At 35.5% G+C, this 21,181-nt stretch overlaps 1 protein-coding gene across 2 annotated transcripts in view; it reads right to left on the reverse strand.

Moving 5' to 3' along the window:
* Positions 1-765: 765 nt before the first annotated feature.
* The window catches only part of LOC136029124 (BTB/POZ domain-containing protein 9-like), a 46,286-nt gene continuing 25,870 nt past the window's right edge, over positions 766-21,181 (reverse strand). For both annotated transcript variants that reach the window (XM_065707200.1, XM_065707201.1), the window contains 4 exons: positions 19,805-20,034; positions 14,002-14,191; positions 7,631-7,756; positions 766-3,292 (listed from right to left, as the gene is read on the reverse strand). In XM_065707200.1, the coding sequence (XP_065563272.1) occupies positions 3,145-3,292; positions 7,631-7,756; positions 14,002-14,191; positions 19,805-20,034 (694 nt within the window). In that variant the 3' untranslated portion in view covers positions 766-3,144. The remainder of the gene's footprint in view (positions 3,293-7,630; positions 7,757-14,001; positions 14,192-19,804; positions 20,035-21,181) is intronic.

Here is a 21,181-nt window from a genome sequence, read left to right on the forward strand (position 1 = left end):
GGGCGGCTGCTTTCCAGTTTGTTCACTGAGGTCCTTTAGACCAGTCTAGGAGGGGGGAGGGGGCTGTATTCCCAGCTCTCCCCTGTTTACAAGTATAGTCAACATGTTAAGACAATGTTATAAGAGCTAATTTTAGCTTATCTTAGGAAAGTAAACAAGGCTTTTGGTTAAAAGAAATATATATTTACTATTTTGACTATACAGTTGTTACAACTTTTATGAATTTCTTTTACCGAGATAATAAAGCCTGTCCCTCTAGTAGCATTTGATTTTGGATATTACTACCCTCTAGCTCCCATCCCACTTCAAATATGGATATTACTACCCTCTAGCTCCCATCCCACTTCAAATATGGATCTGCCGCTCTATTTAATTTATACTTTAAATATAACACTTTAAAAAACAGAATTCCAAAATTATGTAGGACAAATTAAATTTCATATTTTGTACACCTAACAACATTTTAATAAAACCTTCATTTCAACAAATAGGGCAAAGTAGCACTTGAACCAAAAAATAAATTCCGGTATACTAACTGTGAATAAAAACAATTCAAAACAAAGAGAATCTACAAATTTCCCCCCCATTATGATCTGTTGCACACCGTCTTTATTTCTATTGTAAGTCAAGTGAGAGTCAGATAGACGCTATCACGCTACAACAATTTAGTACTAGAACTAAGGAGACACTAGCTTTATCACAGGATGATTCACTATCAAACACAAATCATAACATATTAAAACCTAGTGCTAAAAGCACAACTAATAAGGGTACAATCTTGTTTATATGGTTGCTGGAAGGTAAAACAATAGACAAAATAATTCTCAGAAAAGGTCACTCTATCTTCTACTCTTTCCTTCCCCTTCCAAAATAGCAAAGTAGTGAGCTTAATATTATTCATTTCAGTGTTTCATGTAAAATACACGACAGAGTACATTTTAAGATTGGACGCTGACAATTCAAACATTTATGCTAAATTCGTAGTCATTACCTAACCAAATTAGTATACCCACCACATAAATGAAATTCCTTGTGTACACTAAATATAATGTTAGGTTTAAACAGTCCAATAACTTAAAAGATACTAAGTTTGATAAGTAGAAATTTTACTACTGTTAAAAGTCAGAAAAGATTACAATGTACATTTGTCGCTACACTAGCAAGCAGTCTTAGAACAATAATTCACACTATCAGGGGCATATCAAGGGGGCGGTCTTAGAGGCAAGTGATTCCCTAGAAGATCGAAAGTTGCACTTATTACAACATCAGAAGGATTAAACATAACGATGGATAAGTCAAATTTTTATCAGCGGCCCCCTAACCTCTAAATATTAATTATTTATCCTCCCTACCATATTAACAAAAATTTTTGAAAGGTAAAATTCTTCAAAGTTTTAAGAAGAGCATCCGTCGAAAATCAATACACATTCCCACAAAATTTGAGCAATTGCAGCTTGAAACTACGAGTTTGAGCGGTGAAATTAATAGCAAACAGTTTATTCTGAATCAATATCACAAAAAAGCCGATAATTTGGATATTACATAAACGTCATGACACTACAGCTGATGACCGTATATCAGTCCACCTAACCCGAAAGCTAGTCTTTTGAGGGGACATGCTTTGATTACTGACGGAAGAGCAATGCGAATAGTCTCCAAATTAGCTACCAATGATTTGCCTTTTATCAAACAAAAATGAAAAACGATAAAAACAGGAAATAAACTATGCAAAGGAGAATCAAAGGGTGAATAGAACACAAAAAGGCAACTAGCGCTAATATGCTACAGAGCTTTTAAAGTCAATGAACATAACAATCACTAGAATCTAAAGAAAATAAAAGCTAGACTAAGAAGTTAAAGAGCCATGAGATACACAAGAACCATCGTACAATAGTTAATTGTCAGTTGCCACAAAACCAGATCGTTACACTGTTTACTGAAAAACTATCGTAATTTAGTCATTTATCAACTATATAAATATTTCGCCTATTAGGCAGGATATCGTACAATATAATATCGTACTAATAGTTCTAGTATCGTACTAATAGAATATCGTACAAGAGCCATCGTAAATAGTTTATCGTCAGTTGCCACCAAAACCGGATCGTTACACTATTTACTGAAAAACTATCGTAATTTAATCATTTATCAACTTTAGAAATATTTCGCCTAATAGGCAGAATATATATAGCTGGTTAATTTCACAGAATGTCTCACAAAACAAAAATGCACAACTCAGGGGTTATAATCTCTTCAGGCATCAATGAAACGACACGAATTTCTTAATTTTTTTTTCTATCCACAAAACTATAATCAACTTCCCACCTTGTTTTTCAACAGAAAGAAATCTATAAATTTGACTCCAAGAAAACATTCCAGGGATGAGTGAATGACAACAAAGATATATCTACTCTCGAAGTAAATGAGTCATATCATTGCCAAAAGCAAAAAGTTATCATATTTCAGAATTGGGATACATTTAAACAATAAAAGCAAACAATTTGATGTCAGGTCACGGGGATTTGTTCAGCAAAAAGAAGCTTCTTTAAAATTTTTGCGAAAGCTCTTTTCAGCCCAATAAATTCTACTACGCCACAGTGTTTGCACACAGTTACATTACACCATTTTTTAAACAAGTAAATATCCCCCCTACCCCAATTCCCTTTTTTATAAATTGTGATTAGTGATTTTTAGTCACAAGACGAAATTATCTCTGTTTTTTTTTTGTTTATTCCCTTCCGATTCTACGACTTTTAATCCTTCGTTGACATTATTTACAACCCTATGATATTTTTTCTCAGACAAGCTCTATTTTATTTGTCTTTTCTTTCTTTTGTAATGTTTATTGTTTCTACAGTACGAGTTCGATCAACCTAAGCTAGGGGATAGCAATTTTTTGAAATAAATCATATTTTAAAGGTGCCACATATGTCAGTATTACCAATTTGTCAGTTTCATTCAAGCCAACTGATTTAGTTTTTCCAAAGTTATTCAACTAATTAAAAAGTATAATTTTGATTGCAAATTTTTATAATAAGCTATTCCAAATGTTTATACCAATAAAATTTATCTCTCCAGTATTTGTCAAGTCTAGTTTTTTGGCACAGCTATGCCGCATAGTTTTAAATATTAGTCGCTAATGCTTTACTGACTGGCTTCTTGCACGGGTGGAAGAGATTTATCCATATCACTGACTTGGGCTGGACACTCAAAGTGAACACAGTGGAAAACATCGTTGGCTGTATTGTGTGTACCAACGATTCGTACGTAGCAAAAAGAGCGTTTTTCGAACCTGGAAATATACAAAATCAAAAAGATTAGACAAGCAAAGAGAATTAGATAATGTCTTAAATGTATCTATTTATATGCCATTGGAGGGAGATGGGCCCTCCAGCATATATTATTATAATGACAGTTAACCTAAAACTCTCTTCCCAAACCCAACTGGGCCCAACGGATAACCAGAAGCAAGCGTAAAAAATATAACTCACATTAATTAACCCGCGTGTCAACTCCAATAGAAACTTTTCTGAAGTCTTAGACAAACAAACTACAGAGGTGCACTACAGGAATGAGCTACTTATATAAGTTGTATATACACAAAAGAGGTAAACTCGCCTCATTCACCAACCAGTGTGGACGTGGACAGATCAAACCAATGGAACCCCTAAACTAAATTTACGGCGTCCATAAATTAAAAATCAATGGGCGAGACTCAGCTAGCCCGTGTGATGACTCACACAGAATATTGATACCAAGCCAACATATTTCTTCTGGCAAAATTGATACATTTTAAATGCAATTGAAAGTAGGCTAGTCTCTACAAGAGAATTCAAAATACAAGTAAAAACATTATATATATATATATATATATATATATATATATATATATATATATATATATATATATATATATATATATATATGTGTGTGTATGTGTGTGTGTGTGTGTGTGTGTGTGTGTGTGTGTGTGTGTGTGTATGTATGTATGTGTGTGTGTGTGTGTCTGTGTATGTGTGTATGTGTGTATGTATGTGTCTATGTGTGTGTGTGAGTAAGAGAAGCGGGACATTTATCTGATAATTAGAACAAAGGGCCTAACAAAAGAGGAAAAACGAATAATTTTGAGGCAATAGGTTTTCAACCATTATTTCATTATAGTGTCTTTTTGAATTGGTAGTGGTGACTGAGAAGACGTATTATACTAATAATTAAGACATTGTGAAAGGGTATTTTTTCAAAAGTTGCGTAGGAAACGTTCTGAAAAACAGAAAGGAACACAGGAAATTTTTTTACATTCAAAAGTTAGAATTTCCTTTAGATTTAAAACTCCAAATGCACAAAAATCCCTAGCACTTAGAAATTGGCAGATTTTTTCTTTCATGTGGATCAATCTTCGTTCATGAGAGTGACTATCTACAGCCAAAGGAGTCTCATCATCTTCAATATTGGGGAAAGCCGTTCAAGGCCTGTAAACGAATTTCGATAGCAGCTAGTCGGTTTATGCACTGGCCATAAGAACGCCTTTTACACGAGGGCGGCGGTTTAACATGTTACGGATGCTACGAAGCAACACTACAAGTTTTGCAAATTTCTGTAAAGTCAGAGTCAGTTTTGCAAAGTCAGACATTTTTTTATATACACAGATCGTGAAAGAAAGAAGAAAAATTTCTCTGAAGTTTTCAAATCTTCAGTAATTTTCGGATTTTTTTTTCTTTAAAAATCTAGCCTACTTAATACCATCAAAAAGACACAATGAAACTTATCTAGCTCTGATAGCAACGTGTTTAGGTAAACTTAAGATCAGGTACGTAATTTGCAATGGGTTGGGGGCAGCTGCCCCTCCCAGACATCGGTTTACTCCCCACCCAGACCCCAGTCTGCCCCCGAGCTGAAATTTAGTTTCTTCCAAAATCTTGTCAAAACTAAGATAAACCTGCATAATTCAAGCATCATTTTTTTGTACAAATTTACCTTTACAGTTTTACACAGTATCTTTATAGTACCTTTGTGATATCAAATGGCTTATTTTTTTAGTTTTTACTGTCATTTTCACTTGATTTTGAAAAATTGGCTCTAACTTTGCCCCCCCCCCAGGATTTTGACGAAATTACGCAACTGCTTAAGATCTAATGTTAACTTATAATTGTAAGTCAGAAGCACACTTTTTACGTAATTCAGATTCATCTAGAGCATGGGCTTTATTTTAGTACACTTTTTAAGTAAACTAACCATGTAATGTCAACTTAAATATAACTCAAAAGCAAACTTTTCAAGTAATGTCAGAATCGTCTAGAGAGTAGAGTTGTCTCTTCTAGATCCGAGAACCAAATTTGTGCCTCTTCTAAATTTGTAAGAAACAATCATTAAATACTCAGTATTGTAATTTCAAGTTCTGATTTTTCTTGTCTTAAATGAAATTTTCTATTTTGATCATGTTTTCTGAAATCCCAATTCCATGTAAAGTTTATACCCACAGACAGCAACAAGTCTGGCAACAATATGGCTCATAGGTGGGGGAAGGAAGAGAGAAGTTTCCTACGTTGTCATTTACATTTCTACCGGGAGGGTTGACGGGAAGGTACATTTCTTAGGGATTTAGCCGTACGAACGGCAAAAGAAGAGATAACGTCAACTGTGCCTTCTGGTACAGGGACACCAAACGAAACACTGCACAAGATAAAGAGGTGGGGGGTTCTTAAATTCCTGTCATCTGGAAACCTACGATAAGGGGTGGTTTGACCTTAACTAGAGTTGGCATGTAACAAGATCTAGAGTAATGCTATTGCTTTTTGGGAATCAAGCCCTAATCTGGCCTTTCAGGGGGAGAAGTGTCCTTGAAATATTGTCATCATGATACCTAGCAAAACGGGTTAATATCCTAATTGCATCTTTTGAAAACCCTTACCATGTCCAACCTCCATCTAAGAAGGAGATAGGGAGTCTCTTGATTTTCCAGTCAGATTTCAACAAAACTTTATGAGAAGTAAAAACCAGTGTTGTCTCAGTTATGGATTTCTGAAATCCATTGGGAAGGCAAGACTCTCCAAGACTTACGCAAGTGATTTGAATATCGAAGATGCAAAAGCAACCAAACGAATAGGCTTCTGGAGATATTAACAGTTCAGGGTACGGGAATAGGTATGCAAATTAATGTTTAGAAGACTGAATTAATTAAATTAGGAATAAAATAAAAATTGATGCAAGTTGTAGCAAGAAGACCTACCAAGTGGATAGTTTCACTTATCCAGGTAGCCTTATTAGTAGTTATAATAAATACGGCGATGAAGTTGAAATTAGAATAGCCAAAGTACATGGAATTCTTTGCTGCTGAAAGAGCTTGGAAGAACAGAAGCATAAGTGTTAAAACTAAGATTAAAATGCTAGAAGCAATGGCAATGACTGTGGTCCAGAGTGGCTCTGAAATATGGGCGCTCCCAAAGGTTGAGAAAGAAATACTAGATCTTTCCCTCAGAGTTGCCCAAGAATAGCTCTAGGACTATCCTAGGCCATAAGAGATGATTTGAAGGAATAGGAACTTCATGGGACGGGTAAAAACTGAAGTTTTGAACAGATTGAGATGAAGGTCAGGCCTGCACAGGTGTGTTGATCTCAGGCAGTTTGATGCTGTAACAAATTTTCAATAGTTTTGACACTACCAATCCAGCATCTGTGGGGGGAGGGGTCCCAAAATTCTTGTCATCATAAGATTTGCTAGAGAGTTTGTCAAACCTCAATCCAAATTGGTAGGAAGTAAGAATAACTGTCCTAGTTGTGGCTTTTGGGGACTAATTCCCGATCTGGCTTCTTTAGGGAGAGGAAGAAGCAAAACCCTAAATCCTAGTATTCACGAAAACTTCAAAAAATCACTTCCAAATATTAAATAAACTTAGTTTAAGATCTGGTATGTTAAACTTTTGTCATCCGGGGTGTTAATATTTTTGCATAAACTGCTTAATTGTCGTGTGCAGATTTTTGTCTGCCAATGTTGAACCAAATCTGTTTAGCTTCACATGGTTTGCTGCGTGAGCGACCTCTTACGTTAGATAATAGCTATTTGTGGTATTGGATATTTCTATTTTACGTTTTTCGCTGTCCGTTTGGCAAAATCATTTGAGCCTCCAAATAACGGCCGGGTTTTTGTGTATTCTCTCATTTTGGTTGATTTATTTTTATTGTATGTTTCTTCTCTGGCTGATTTTTATTACACAGTCGTTGGTCGGAATAAGGGGTTGAATTGAATGAATAAATATTTAATAAATACATGTATTTTTTTTAATGAAATATTTAACGAAGGTATTTAAATTCTTGGTGTTATGTACTTTTTACAATGCCGGGCATGTACCACACATTACTCGCTTTAAAAACTTTAAGGGCTACAAAATTCTCTGATGTAACAAGTACGAGACCAATGACCAACCTTACCTTATAATGAAGTGGTCAACAATTCTTCTCTGCTTTAAGCTACGGGCTACAAATCTCGTTCAGCTTATAATTATCAAGAAAGATAGACGTCAAGATACCATTAGGTAACTTATGGCGCAGCAACTCTACAAATTTCACCCCCCCCCCTCAAAGCAAAAAAAAAACAACAGCAACAAACAAACAAAAAACGAACAATAAAATTTACCTTATATGCTGCCATGATCTGCAACGTTCCCTCGTTTTATCGTGGACCATTGTCCAATCACGACCATTGTCTGAAACCTCAATATAATACGAGTACTGTCTGTCATCACAATCCCAAAGCAACATTCTAAAACATTAGAAAATAACCCATCAATAATCCAATGAAACAAAACAGGACGAGAAAAATAAAAACAAACAAAAATAATTTACCTACATTTCTGAAACATGGCAATAAAAGCGAGCAAGCCACTGAATAGCGTGTTGCGTATAGGCGTAAAGCCCAATTAGGTAGTTTTGAATTAGAGTTTCGTGTATTCAACAATTTCAAAATTTCATTTATTTTCAAGTAAAATGACATAAAAAGATAGAAGAAATCAGTAATTAAATTTATGTTCAGCTACAATCAAATTTGCGCATACTGTCCCTCAATTGAACATATATTAAAAACAAAAAAAGAGCTTGAGAGTCATAAGCCCCGTCACGATATTTCACAAGGAGGAGAGGGGGTCAAGTGCTACCAGGTACTTTTTCTCGTCTCAGTATGGCTATCAAAAATTATGATTTATCTACACAAGAAAAGGAATATGCAGATGTAAGCAAAGTTTCAATTTATAGCGTAGAACGGATGTCCCACTTTCATGGTTTAGCTGCTGGTTTTCCTAGGCGGCAAATAAGGCTTAATAAGCATGCAATACTAGAACAAATAGGTTTCTGGTCTACAGAGATTGCCAGGAGCATATTATTATCCCCTACCTAATATTACAACATTCTGAGAGATACCACCCGTCAGTCATCTTAACCATCATCAACCTCGTTGCTGCGTTTAATTCTTTTCTTACAGTCGAGTTTTGGAATAGAGTAGCGAAGGATGGTATCTGAACGAAGGTGACGAAAACACTTAAAGAAACTTACAACTCTACAGTTATACTAGCCCAAGCCCAGCCTCCCGGCAGCGATACAACGAAACCTGGCGTCAAGACAGGAGTCAAACAAGGATGTCCCCTTGACTCTACGTCACTGTCTACGTCCTGTTACACTACGTCAACAAATGGAGAATGGTAAATTCGTTTTGCACTTACGAGAGAATTATAGTTGGGCAGGACGATGAAAACCCAAATACCCTCACCGAATCGGACTTCGCAGGCGATGTAACCATTTTGAGTGGTATGTCTACGGAACTCCAGAAAATGTCTACGGAACAGAAAGCTGTTCTCATTGTCGGCAACCCCAAAAGACAAATTTTGAAAACAAACACCACAAATAACCCAGATATTAAACTGGAGGGTTTAACCATCGGTTCCACAGAGACCGATATCCAACACGAATGGGAAAAGCATGTGGTACATTTACAAGTATGAAAAGGTCCTTCTCTAGAAGGCAAGATATCAGCCTAAAACCTAAGATAACGTGCACAAGAAAACCATTCGATCCTCTATCTAATATCCAAAAAACTCGCGCCATACAAGCCTTTAACCATTGTCACATAATATACATTCTATGTTTCAGCTGATGGTCTCACACATAAAACAGAAAAAATTCCAAGTCACTAAACCCAAACAGAACCCCAATCAGTAATATTGAAAAAAAAAAGACAACTGAAATTCCTTGGACACAGGCTACGAAGACCAAACGATATCATATCTCACGGTGCCCTCCATCTGCAATCCTCTTCTAACCTGAAAATGGATAGCCGACAACCAGAGAAAGAACCTCTGACAAACATTCGGCATGGTCTCAATGCTTGGGGCGGTTTCTACCGTCAAGTAGATCGTGCAGATGAGGCTGCAGCTGACAGATCATGTTAAACAACGACAATCGTTCCTTCGTTCATTACTATTGGACAGGAAGATCTTCATCTGGTTCTCGCCAAAAGTAAGTAAGTGAGCAGCCTAAAACTAGCTTTAACGCATTTTTCCCGGTTGCAGCAGTAGCTGTAATACAGTAGAGCAAACCACGACTCATAGTAGCCAAAATCAAGAAAAAGAGGTTTTAAAATGACTATCTAGTGACAGATATCCCCCATGTAACATTATATTGAAAATTGTCATTTTACTTCAGATTCAACTCTACCTTAAATTTAATTATTAGAATTTTTTTCAAGAATTTCGAAAAGATACTGAAAACCTTAAGAAATGACGCAAAATTGAAATAAAAGGTATATCACATAAATCGTTATTGTGCTAGGATGCCGGGAGAAATGAAACAGATATTCAAACAGAAATGAAAAGTCTAAGTAAGAAGGGGCATTTTGTGGCATCAAGCATTTTGCTACGAGATACCCAATCGATTTAAAAGTATCCAAAAACTACAGATTGAGCTTCCAACTTGCAGAGAAGGTAATGCCACATGGCGGTGCATTTATTCCTTAAAAGTCAAGTGGTCCATAAAAGATAAACAGTTGTCACGGTAACGCCACCTAGTGGCGTAATCCTTCTTGAAAAGTCACGTGGTCCACAAAAATAAATAGTTAATATGAACATTTAGTTGAACGCTTGATTAAACTAAGTTGATTCCCTTTATTTTTCATGAAATTACACTTAATGATGAACAATTGTGCATCAGCTATTAAGAAGGAGGGGCGATGTGTCGTTGTGTAGGTCGAGGGGGAAGGAACAGATGTCTAAAAGAGCGCATTTCAATGTCCAAACTGTCTATCTCTACGCAAGTCTTTATGTAGATATAGAAATGGATATGGTGAGGGGGAAAAATTAATCTCTCATTATCCTTCATTCAGACTAAGTTTCAAAAAAGGTGTTACAGGGCGATACTACTATTACTACTACTACTAACAATTCACTGAGCACCAAGCCGCCTGAGGCCAAGACAGCTACTTACGCTCCTCTTCCATCCCAATCTATTCAAAGCCTCCCTGTTTATATCCTCCCAGGAAGTTCCCACTTCCCTGAAATCTTTCTTTACGACATCCTCCCACCACAACCGGGACCAACCTGCTTTTCGTTTAGCCCAAAACGGTTGGCCGACAAGGACAATCTTTGCTAATCGGCCATTCTTCATCCGTTGCTCTAGTAATTTCAACCTTTCTTTTATTATAACCCTAGAGAGTGGGATTGAACTACACTTTTCGTACAGCCCACAGTTTGATATTATATACAGGGGTGTACATGTGTGCATCAGCTACAATGAAGGGGGCGAGGGTCATTTTGCGAGCAGGGGAGATAGGGAGGATGTATAAAATGCAATTTAATAACCAAATATCATGTGATGGTCTCTTTCATAGAGCTTTCATTTAAACACAGAATAAGTTTTCAAGAAGAGGGGGAGGGGGAGTGGAAACTGATATTCCGTCCCTCTTGATTCTCGGTTATATTTTTTGTTTACCCCTTTATTATTGGTGCTAGAGGGGGGGGGGGGCAAAGACGGGTGGTAAAGTTCCCCTCCCATTGTGAAAATCTTTTCTATGTCACAAAAAATTTTATATTTACAAGTCTACCGGAACAGAGGTGAAAAGGCAAGGAGGGATGGGGGCATCATGCCCCTAGCCAGGAAATTTCATAGGGTTGTGGTAAATGCTAAAAGAAGCTTTATTTTCAGTGATTTTAAATGGTAATATTTTTCTTTTCCTATTTACATACATTCGTTCAATGTTTTCAAACATACATATACACTGTATTTAAACATTAGAGGCCCCTATTGTATAGGTCTCGATAGCTTCATCCGTGTAGAATATCAAAAGTCACCAGGGTTTCAATCCATATTAACAAAAAATACCCCTCTCCGTCCACTCGAAATCCTGTAGAAGATATTAGTAACATCTTATTCAACAAAACTACTGTTCATCGAAGTATTTGACTAAATATTTTGTATTTGAAATATTTTGACAAATTTAAAGAGAAAAAATGAAAAAGCGGGACACTATCAATCAACTTACAATTCTTGATATACAATTTAAAGTTTATGTTAACCATGCAGGATTTCTATAGATCGCGTACAGTCTTCAAGTTTCAACGGAAGACGACAATTTTGGTATTATTCGATAGCTGAGACTTAGCTTTAGGGATTCACCACATTACATTCTTGTAATTTGCTTCAGATTTTTTGTTTTTAGAAAGAAAAATGTTTTTCATAAACATAGAATTTTGCGACTAAGCAACGACTAAAATTTCAACCGAATAGACGAGATATTTGCGTCTTGTTGTCCATTAGCTTCAGATATATCTTCTTATCGTGCTAGATTTTTGATTTTGCTTAGAATCTTTTGAGGAAAAGAATCTAAGCTTGCTAAAAAAAAGGATAAACTGTTACCGCTAGATCTAGTGGGGGGGGGGTGGCGTGTGGTTTGAAAAAACCGGGTTTTGATACATTGTCTCTTGGTTACACTATTTGTAAATTATGGTTTTGATGATTTATCGGATCCGGTTACTAAACTACATAACTTTATTAGGAAAAATAAACAAGAATTTGCCCTTCTGAAATATTTCTCTTGGCACTATTTTCTTCAGGGTTGTTGAAGAAATCTAAATATAATTTGTTTACATACATTTCATTAATTTATATATGTACATTTATTTCCAATTCGCGTAAAGCAATAAGAATATATTGCTTTACATGACAGGAAATCGGGGATTTCTGGGACCGTTACCCCATATCATATCTTGGGTAAAGCAACAAGAATATATTGCTTTACATGACAGGAAATCGGGGATTTCTGGGACTGTTACCACATATCATATCTTGGTTAGGCCTGGGGATGATTTGAAAAACTATCAGGAATTAAATTACAGAAAAGCAATTTTTTATAACTGAAGGTAAGGAGCAGAATGAAAACTAAAAACGAGCAGAAATCTTTAAGTATATGATGGAAGCCGCCCCCTCCTCAACTCGTCACTCCTTACGTCGAACAAGCACTTGACTGAGGATATAATATGTAACAGGAATACAAAACTCGTATGCGAAAGACATGCAAAAATCATTCAAATCTTCCACTGGTTAGTCTGTAGAGTCAAATAAAATCCTGCGTTAAAGCATGGATTCATTTGCCAGATTAATTTTGCCACATATTCCTAGGATTATTGCTTGACTTAGTAGCAGTAATAGCAATTTAATATCAATCGACAAAATCAATTGGTAGCACACCAAAAGCATCATGCCCCCTAAGCCTAAAAGGCTAAGAAAGGCTTCTAGGCTTTAGAGAAAAGCTTAGAAGCCTTTCTCTAAAAGTTAAGATATATTAGCCTACTCACTTTTCCTAAGGCATTATGTTTATACAACAAATTTCTGCAAGACACAACATATCTCCTTATGAGCTTTCTCTGCAAGTGAGAAAGCTCGCGGCAGATTTCGATATCTTATTGGTTCAAACTTCTCACTAAAGTCAACGATTATTTACTTCAGTTAAGCCAACCTTCCAAAATGGTGAACGTTCAGGTTTTTCTTTTGTACTATTATCCTAGTTACCATATGTTTATTCTTCCTACCCTGATTGCTTGGTGTGATTGGAGACTACGACCTTCTATTTTTTTCGCAAAAAAAAGAAAGGTAACGGAAGTTTCTACAATCGAATTGGTTGACTTGAAGGAATTAACCACGGCTCATAGATAATTACTGTCGAAATTTTAAACATGCAGTGATTTGTCTTATTTCAGATTAAAAAAAAGGAGGCAAAGTCATTTTTTAGCCAGTCAGCCAAACTTGTAACCACAAGTTTTTTTGAAGAACGTGTTCATTTTTTCAGTCTCGTAGAGATGCATGCATTTACTTGTCAAGTTAATGATAATCAGTATAGTAAGAGGAATGAACACGTTTTTAGAATTACTTGAAAATTATTTTAGGTTAAAAGCCTACCTCATTGAATAAGGAGCCTAGTGTTGTCCAAGATGAATAACAAGCCATCCTGTTCCAATCTAATGACAAGTATAGCCATTTTCCTAATCTAAATTAGTATAGCTTTCATTTATCAGAACGTTCAAGTCGTGTAACTGGTATAGCATCCGTTTATCAGAGCGTTCAGGACGTTCTTAGAATTACTTGAAAGTTCTTTTAGGTCAAAAGCCTACCTTATTGAGTCAGCAGCATAGGGTTGTCCATGGCGAATAACAAGCCATCCTGTTCCAATCTGATGACAAGTATAGCCATTTTCCTAATCATAATTGGTATAGCTTTCATTTATCAGAGCGTTCAGGACGTTCTTAGAATTACTTGAAAGTTATTTTAGGTCAAAAGCCTACCTCATTGAGTCAGCAGCATACGATTGTCCAAGATGAATAACAAGACATCCTGTTCCTATCTTATGACAAGTATAGCCATTTTCCCAATCATAATTTGCATAGCTTTCATTTATCAGAACGCTTCTTGTCAAGAGCGTTCAGGACGTTTTTAGAATTACTTGAATGTTATTTTAGGTCAAAAGCCTACCTCATTGAGTCAGCAGCATAGGGTTGTCCAAGATGAATAACAAGCCATCCTGTTCCAATCTGATGACAAGTATAGCCATTTTCCCAATCATAATTTGTATAGCTTTCATTTATCAGAGCGTTTCTTGTTCGACTAACTCCTTCAATCATAGCTGCAGAGAGCTTGACAGTGGCAACATTATATGTAGGACCTAAGAATAGGGATATTATTAAAAAAAAAAATCATTTTATTTACAACGAATAAAACCTACATATAATTACCAAAAAATGCAGGTAACGCATATTTAATCTCTATGAGGACACACAGAATTTGTGGGTTTGTGGCAATGGGCTAATGTACTATCAAATGTACAATATAATCACTCTTCCAACTGTCAGAGTTCTTCGAGTTAACATACAGGGGGAAGTTCTTCGAGTTAACATGAGGAATACAATGACCAAAATTGTCGAAAAATGCATGAAATTTTTTTTTCCAATAAATAACCCAAGTGGCAAATAGGTGACACCTCAAAGAACAGTGGCAACATTATATGTAGGACCGAATAAAAAAAATAAAGAAAGAAAAATATTGTTTTTATCCTGTTGTTTTCACAAGGTTTCAGCGAGTCAGCAATTGTTGGGACAGTTCACCCAGAAAGTCACAGTTTTACCAAAGGGTATATATGCTTGAATGAATCCATAATCCATATTCTTCTTTTAACAGAGTTTTTACCAGATAAATAATTCTTTGAAAGATGATTTACAATTCCCTTATACTTTTCATTTTTCGAATATAAAACACTTCTCATCAGTATTATGACAGACTGATAGCTAAAGGTTTTCAACGACTTGATTCAAAGTTTGGAATGCAGAAAACAACATAACAGATATTTTGTTCCTCTCCACGCCTAAAAGAATTAATATCTTTTAGATATGTGCACTTAAAAGTGGAAAAAGTGTAACATTGCGTCAAGTAGTATCATAGGCAGCGCATGTATTACCGATGGATATATATATATACCCTTTATAGAAATGTTTATATAGAAAGGGTGATCGTTTAAACTCGGAGGGGGCTCATTGGATCGGTAATCAGAAGTTCTAGAGTTCTTTTAAGATTCGAAGCGGTCGGCGAGTGGATACCCTCCCAAACACCTCGTATTTTCCCGAAATGCATATGATACACTTTGCGATGGCCATTTGTTGTCGTAGAAACTTCGACCGAGGCTCAATCGATTGGAAATTGAAAGGGCTAGTGCCCTTCTTAATAGTCAAAAGTGATTGGAGTGCAATAAGCCCCCCTTCCACGCTCGTCATTTCCCACAACACATCTAATCAAAATTTTGATATAACCATTTTGTTCAGCGGAGTTGAAAAGCCAGGAAATTATATCTTTGAGGACTACAACTCCCTACAGTCCTCAGCGCAAGGGTTGTAAGTTATGCCCCGAGGGCATATAAGGTTTATATGGAAAGCACGGTCGTAAAAATTCCGGGGGGGGGGGTTATTTGGTTGGGAATCAGATGTTCTAGTGCTCTTTTTATGTCAGTGACCAGAGAGCAGCCACCCCGACGTCGTATTTTTCACAAATGTCTCCGATAGAAATTTTGAGATAGCCCCAAGAGCCTGGGGGTAAGGGTTGTAAGTTATGCCTAAGGGGCATATAAGGTTTTTATGGAAGGAGTGGTCGTCTGAAGCTTAAAAGAAGATCATTAGATTGAGAATGTATAGTTCTAGTTCCCTTTTAAGAGTCAAATATGATGGAGAGCAACTAGCCCACCTCCTCCGTGACATCCTCGTTTCCCGAGACGTATTCACTTGAAATTGTAAGATAGCCATTTTGTTACCAATAGCGCGAAAATCATATAACAATGTCTTTAGAGGGGATACGACCCCAGAGGCCATGGGCAAGGGTTGCAAGCTATGCCCCGGGGCATTTAAGGTTTTTATGAACAGGTGGTCGTATAAACTTTGAATTGGATGGAGCTCATTTGATTGGAAGTCAGAAGTTTCAGTGCCCTTTTTAAGAGTCATAAATGAATGGAAGGCAATCAGCCCCCCTCGCCTATCATTCCCCAAAACAAAATTTGATCGGAACTGTAACAGATTTATTTTGTTCAGCCTTGTTGAAAGGTCCAGTAATAATGTCATTGGGGATGTCAACCTCCCCACAGTTCTCAGGACAAGGGCTGTAAATTATGCAATTCGTTCATTGTCACAGTATATGTTATTGAGAAAGGTAAGCATGTATGAACTTTACTTTCCAAGAAGACGAAGGGCATTCAAATGAGCCTTTCAGAGAGTAATGAGGAGAAGGTTGAACTCACAAGTTATGTGAATACGGATTATCAACAGGGTGTAACATAGGAATAACTGAGTATATCAATTTGGAAAATTCAGGAAATGATAAAAAAAAACAATATTTTCATGCTACCAATACTACTATAACTACCACCACTACTACTATCACAATACTCAATTTACAATATTGGGGAGAAATTTGAACTAATCAAAAGACGCTATGTTCATGCACACTGTCAAAACAGTGCATCTCAAGAAATTATTTGGGTATGGAGTTGGAACTTTCAGAGAATGCTTAAAGGGGAAGATCGTCACACCAAAAGGGAATATGTGCACACTACTGCTAATGCTACTGTTACTGCTACATTTACTACTACTACTACTTCTAATGCAGCTACTTGTATATGAAGACGAAACTTCAAGAAGTATATGAAGATACAGGTTATCAAAAGGACATATCAGTAATGTCATAGCAATGGCTAATTGTATTAAGTTGAAACTTCCAGGACTTGAGGAGAGGGATGTTCTAGGAGTGATGCATGGACGGATGATAGATAGACTTATCTATCAACAAATGAACTGACATCATTGTTATACATTCCCAATAAGGGCTTATGCCAGATTTGGCTCTCACTCAATCGGACTATCTGTCTTAGCTTTTTCTACAATTAGCCATCCCTTGGTACCCACAACTACTTGATTTTGAGTCAAAATGACAATATGTTAATACTACTAATGCTAGTAGCATTACCTTGAATACTATTACTAGTAATATTAATACTACTACTGTGACTACTATTACAACTATCCCTAAAGGTACGAAGATGAAATTTTCAAGGAATTTGATGGGGGGAAGGTGAACTGAATCACAACATGCCGTCTGTATGAAGGTTGTAAAAAGGGTGTAACAGCAATACCTTAGGAACAGCTTGGTGTGTGATTTGAAAATACAGGGTTTGTTGTGAGGGATGTTGAACTAACCAAAAGAAAATATTTGCACCCTCATGCTACTGTTTCTACTCAGACTATTACTACTGTTACTATTACTACTACTTCTATTACGACTACTGCCCTTGAAGCTTAGGCTAATTCAATTAATTGTACTACTACTACTATTACTACTGCTATTAAAACTAGGGATATTAAGGGTAAAAATTTGAAATATATAGAAACTGTATGGGACTAATCCGAAACTCACTATGCCTACACAGGTTGCCAAGCAGACGCATCAGAAATGATTTTGGAACGGTTGATGGTATAAAGCTGTAACATTCACCGCGTGTTGAATGGGATGTTGAAGAAACCAAAGATGCATTGCGCTAATGCACCTAATTGCGCAAGCTAAGGGTATTAAGGGGAATTTTTTAAAGAATATTTTGGCAGATACTGAAATAAATTAAAACATACTATGAGCAAATGGACTTTCAAAAAGGTGACAAAGCAATATCTGAAGAGTAACTTACATTATTAAGTTAGACCTTTAAGAGTAAAATGCGGGGGTTTTGAAATAGCCAGAAGACACTATATGTATAATTTTAACGCTACCACTGCAGTTACTGTAACTAATGACGCAAAGGGTATGGAGATGTAATTTTTAGGGAACTTTTAGGAGGAGTTTCAATTAAACGAAAAAACTGTATGCATGCAGGTTTTCAAAAGAGCATAAAAGCAATATCATAGGTAGCACCACTCTGTAATTACTAGAAATATCATTGAAACTTGTAAAGGAGGTAATTCGATCAAAGATTAAAAGTTTTTGTTCCCTTTTTAAGGCTAAACAGATTGAAGGGCAAGTAGCCCTTATCTCAAGCCCATTCATTTTCTAAACGCATCCAGTCAAATTTTTGGGACAACCGTTTTGTTTAGCATCTATGTCAAGCAACTATGTCTTTGGGGATATTGGGTACGTCAAACCCCCACAATTATGTAATTGACCCATTATACTTTAAAACTAAATGTTGCTTTCAGCTAAATCAAAAGGCATTACGTTATGGTTGCCCAAGAAGACACCTCAACAATATATCTTGAACGACTGGGGGTATCAAGTTGAAAACTTTTGGGACTAATACTATTACTACTTCAGCTCTTACACTTCAAATAAATACAAAAAGTGTAAGTGTATCGAGGTTGTCACAAAGCATAGATAGAATCTTTTGTGAATGACGTTAAGTTTTATCTTTCAGATCAACTTCAGAAGTTATAAAATTAAAATATACTGTTTGTCTCAGGATTGAAAATTGTAGAAACAGTTTCTCCAACATACAAATAGCAACCCAAACTGTATATTCTTACAGAAAAAAACTTAAAATATATAAAATATTATTTTTTCGATGAAAAAGACTGTCAATAAAAAACGAACAGAAATTAATCAAAATTTTTTCCATAAAACGACTTTTCAAAGAAAAGTAAAGAGCTCCAATATAGCCAGAAACGAGCAGCAATAAATTCAAATGATCTTCCAAGCGTAAAAATACTACAAATCACTATCAATAAATAAATGAAACCCAAAACGAACAGAACTTACAATAAATGGCGGAGTAAAATTCAAAACGAACAGAAAGTAACAAGAATACAGCTAATAACCCCCATGCCTTCTCAAGACCAGAACGTAATTATCGCTTTGCTGAAAACAAAATACATTTTGTATATTTTCACTTTTTTTACTTTTATTTTTTTTTTTGATAAAAAATTATCAAAACTTTATCAAATAAATATCAATATATGTCAATTAAACGGACAATCCACGGTCATTTGTTTCTTCCGTTCATTTTTTTTATGACATGATGACATGAATTTTTCTTTTAGATGACATGAATTTAGGAGCCTCTTCTCCCAACATATATTGGAGCATGCCTGGACAACCAAAACGCCCAAGCAGGACATTCGCTCTTAATTTCCACTAAATTTGATTGAGATCTGATAACCTTTTCGGATAGATATTTTGATGACAAATATTAGGGACCTACAATACTACTGCTACAAACGCTACACTCGGCCATCTGGGGTTAACAGACAGAAAAATCAACTACCTCAAACAACTGTTTAAATCCACAACTTTGCACCCTTCCAAAGAAATCTCAAAGACTTTAGAGCAGTTGATACGTTAACCAATCTTAATTTAAGGATTTATTAATGTTTAACATGGTGTCTAGCTTAATTAGCACGCATCTAGAAATCTAGAAATTATTTTACGGTATCTAGTTGTTGAATGAGCTTTTGGGACATCTCTATATATTATATACGTACTATTTTAAAAAGAAAAACTGCAATTTATGGTATGCTGGTATGAACGTCTACAAGACAAACAAAAATAATAATTTTATATATTAATTTTGAAGATAAAATATTAGCCTTCTTCTGGGCAAAAAGTTTGCCGTCTATTGTCGCATATCATGTTACTTCTGCACTAAAAGTTTAAACTAAAAGTCGGGAAAACATAAAAAACGAGTCTAGAGGAAACTTCAAACATTATTTACTTATATTATTCCAATTTAAAATAAATAAGAAATTGTAAAATAATACTGTACCAATAATGCCATTTTCAAGCTCAGGAATGTCGGATGCATAAGAGGCTTGAAAAGCGACTGCGTGAAATGTCCTATTAACACTATTGAAGGTTCCGATAATTCGAATATAACGAACAACCTTCTCTTGAAAATAGAGATATTGCCAAGATCTACAATGTACACCGGTGTGATCAATGACTCTAGTCCATTGCGAATCATCAATACTCACTTCTATGTAATACGAGTACATCCTAAAATATATTTTTTTTCGTTATATTATTTGAATGAGTTGATAAATTCTTTTTAGTACAAACGTAAACTATTCATAAGCAATACATGCACACATAAGAGGGAAGGGGTGAGTACCTCATCCCTCAACATTTCCAGAACTGCCCCCCCACCAAAAAAAGAGAAAAACTAGCCTAAAGATTCACTTTCTCATTGCGTTTTTAATCCATATAAATAATTGTCTATATCCTTCTACCCTAAGGAACGGACTGGTGCGTGCCCATGCCACCAACTGTATGAGGTATTTCTTGGTTTAAACATTTGACAAAATACCCTTAGATTTGACCTTCTGAGTTTGAACACCACGAAGTAACGTCTATGTCTGTTAACTGGTATAAACATCATATATAAATTGAAAATAATTCTTGAATTTTACTATTTCTTGAGAAGGGAGGCTTACTGACTTCACACAAACTTATCAAAAAAAAAAAAAAATAAAATCAGACAATTAGATACATTTTAAATACGGATTTTTTTTATAGATTCATTAAAATACCTAATTTTCTTTAATATTGAGAATTTTTAGAAGCTTGTTTGGAATAACGATTCTGCGTCCCTTCTGTCCCTAGTTTTACGACTTGGCTGTTCCAGAACTGTTTTTCATTTAAATTAAAACAAAGAAATGAATCACAAAATGACAAACGTGTCTAGTGTATATGGCCAGTGAATGGAAACGAAGAGAACAAAAATCAAACGAATATTTTGCCTGTAAAGAACAAGACGTATTAAGCGTAGAAAATAAACCCAACTAGAATCTAAAACTAAAATAATATAAATAAAAACATATGCCAAACTAAAACAGACTAACAAATATATTTCCTTTTACTGTAAATATTTTAAACGTAATATATATTACGTTTCCTTTTACTGCCACAGACCCATTTGCCATTTTCAGATTTTTTTCTTCGTATTTTCAAAACTGACCAGTTTGACTTTAGATCTTTTATTCTTTTAAGTTGCTGATTGCTACGTCGTTTTTTTCTTTTTATTTATTTATTAGTTCTATGTGTTTTTGAATCTCGATAGCATTATAAAAGGATTTCTGATGTTAGCAAAATATCAAATTTTAAGGAATAAATTTACTAGAGTAGGGAATTTTTTTCACCAACA

The sequence above is a fragment of the Artemia franciscana genome, chromosome 7 (genome assembly GCF_032884065.1).
Source record: "Artemia franciscana chromosome 7, ASM3288406v1, whole genome shotgun sequence".
Taxonomy (NCBI): Eukaryota; Metazoa; Arthropoda; class Branchiopoda; order Anostraca; family Artemiidae; genus Artemia; species Artemia franciscana.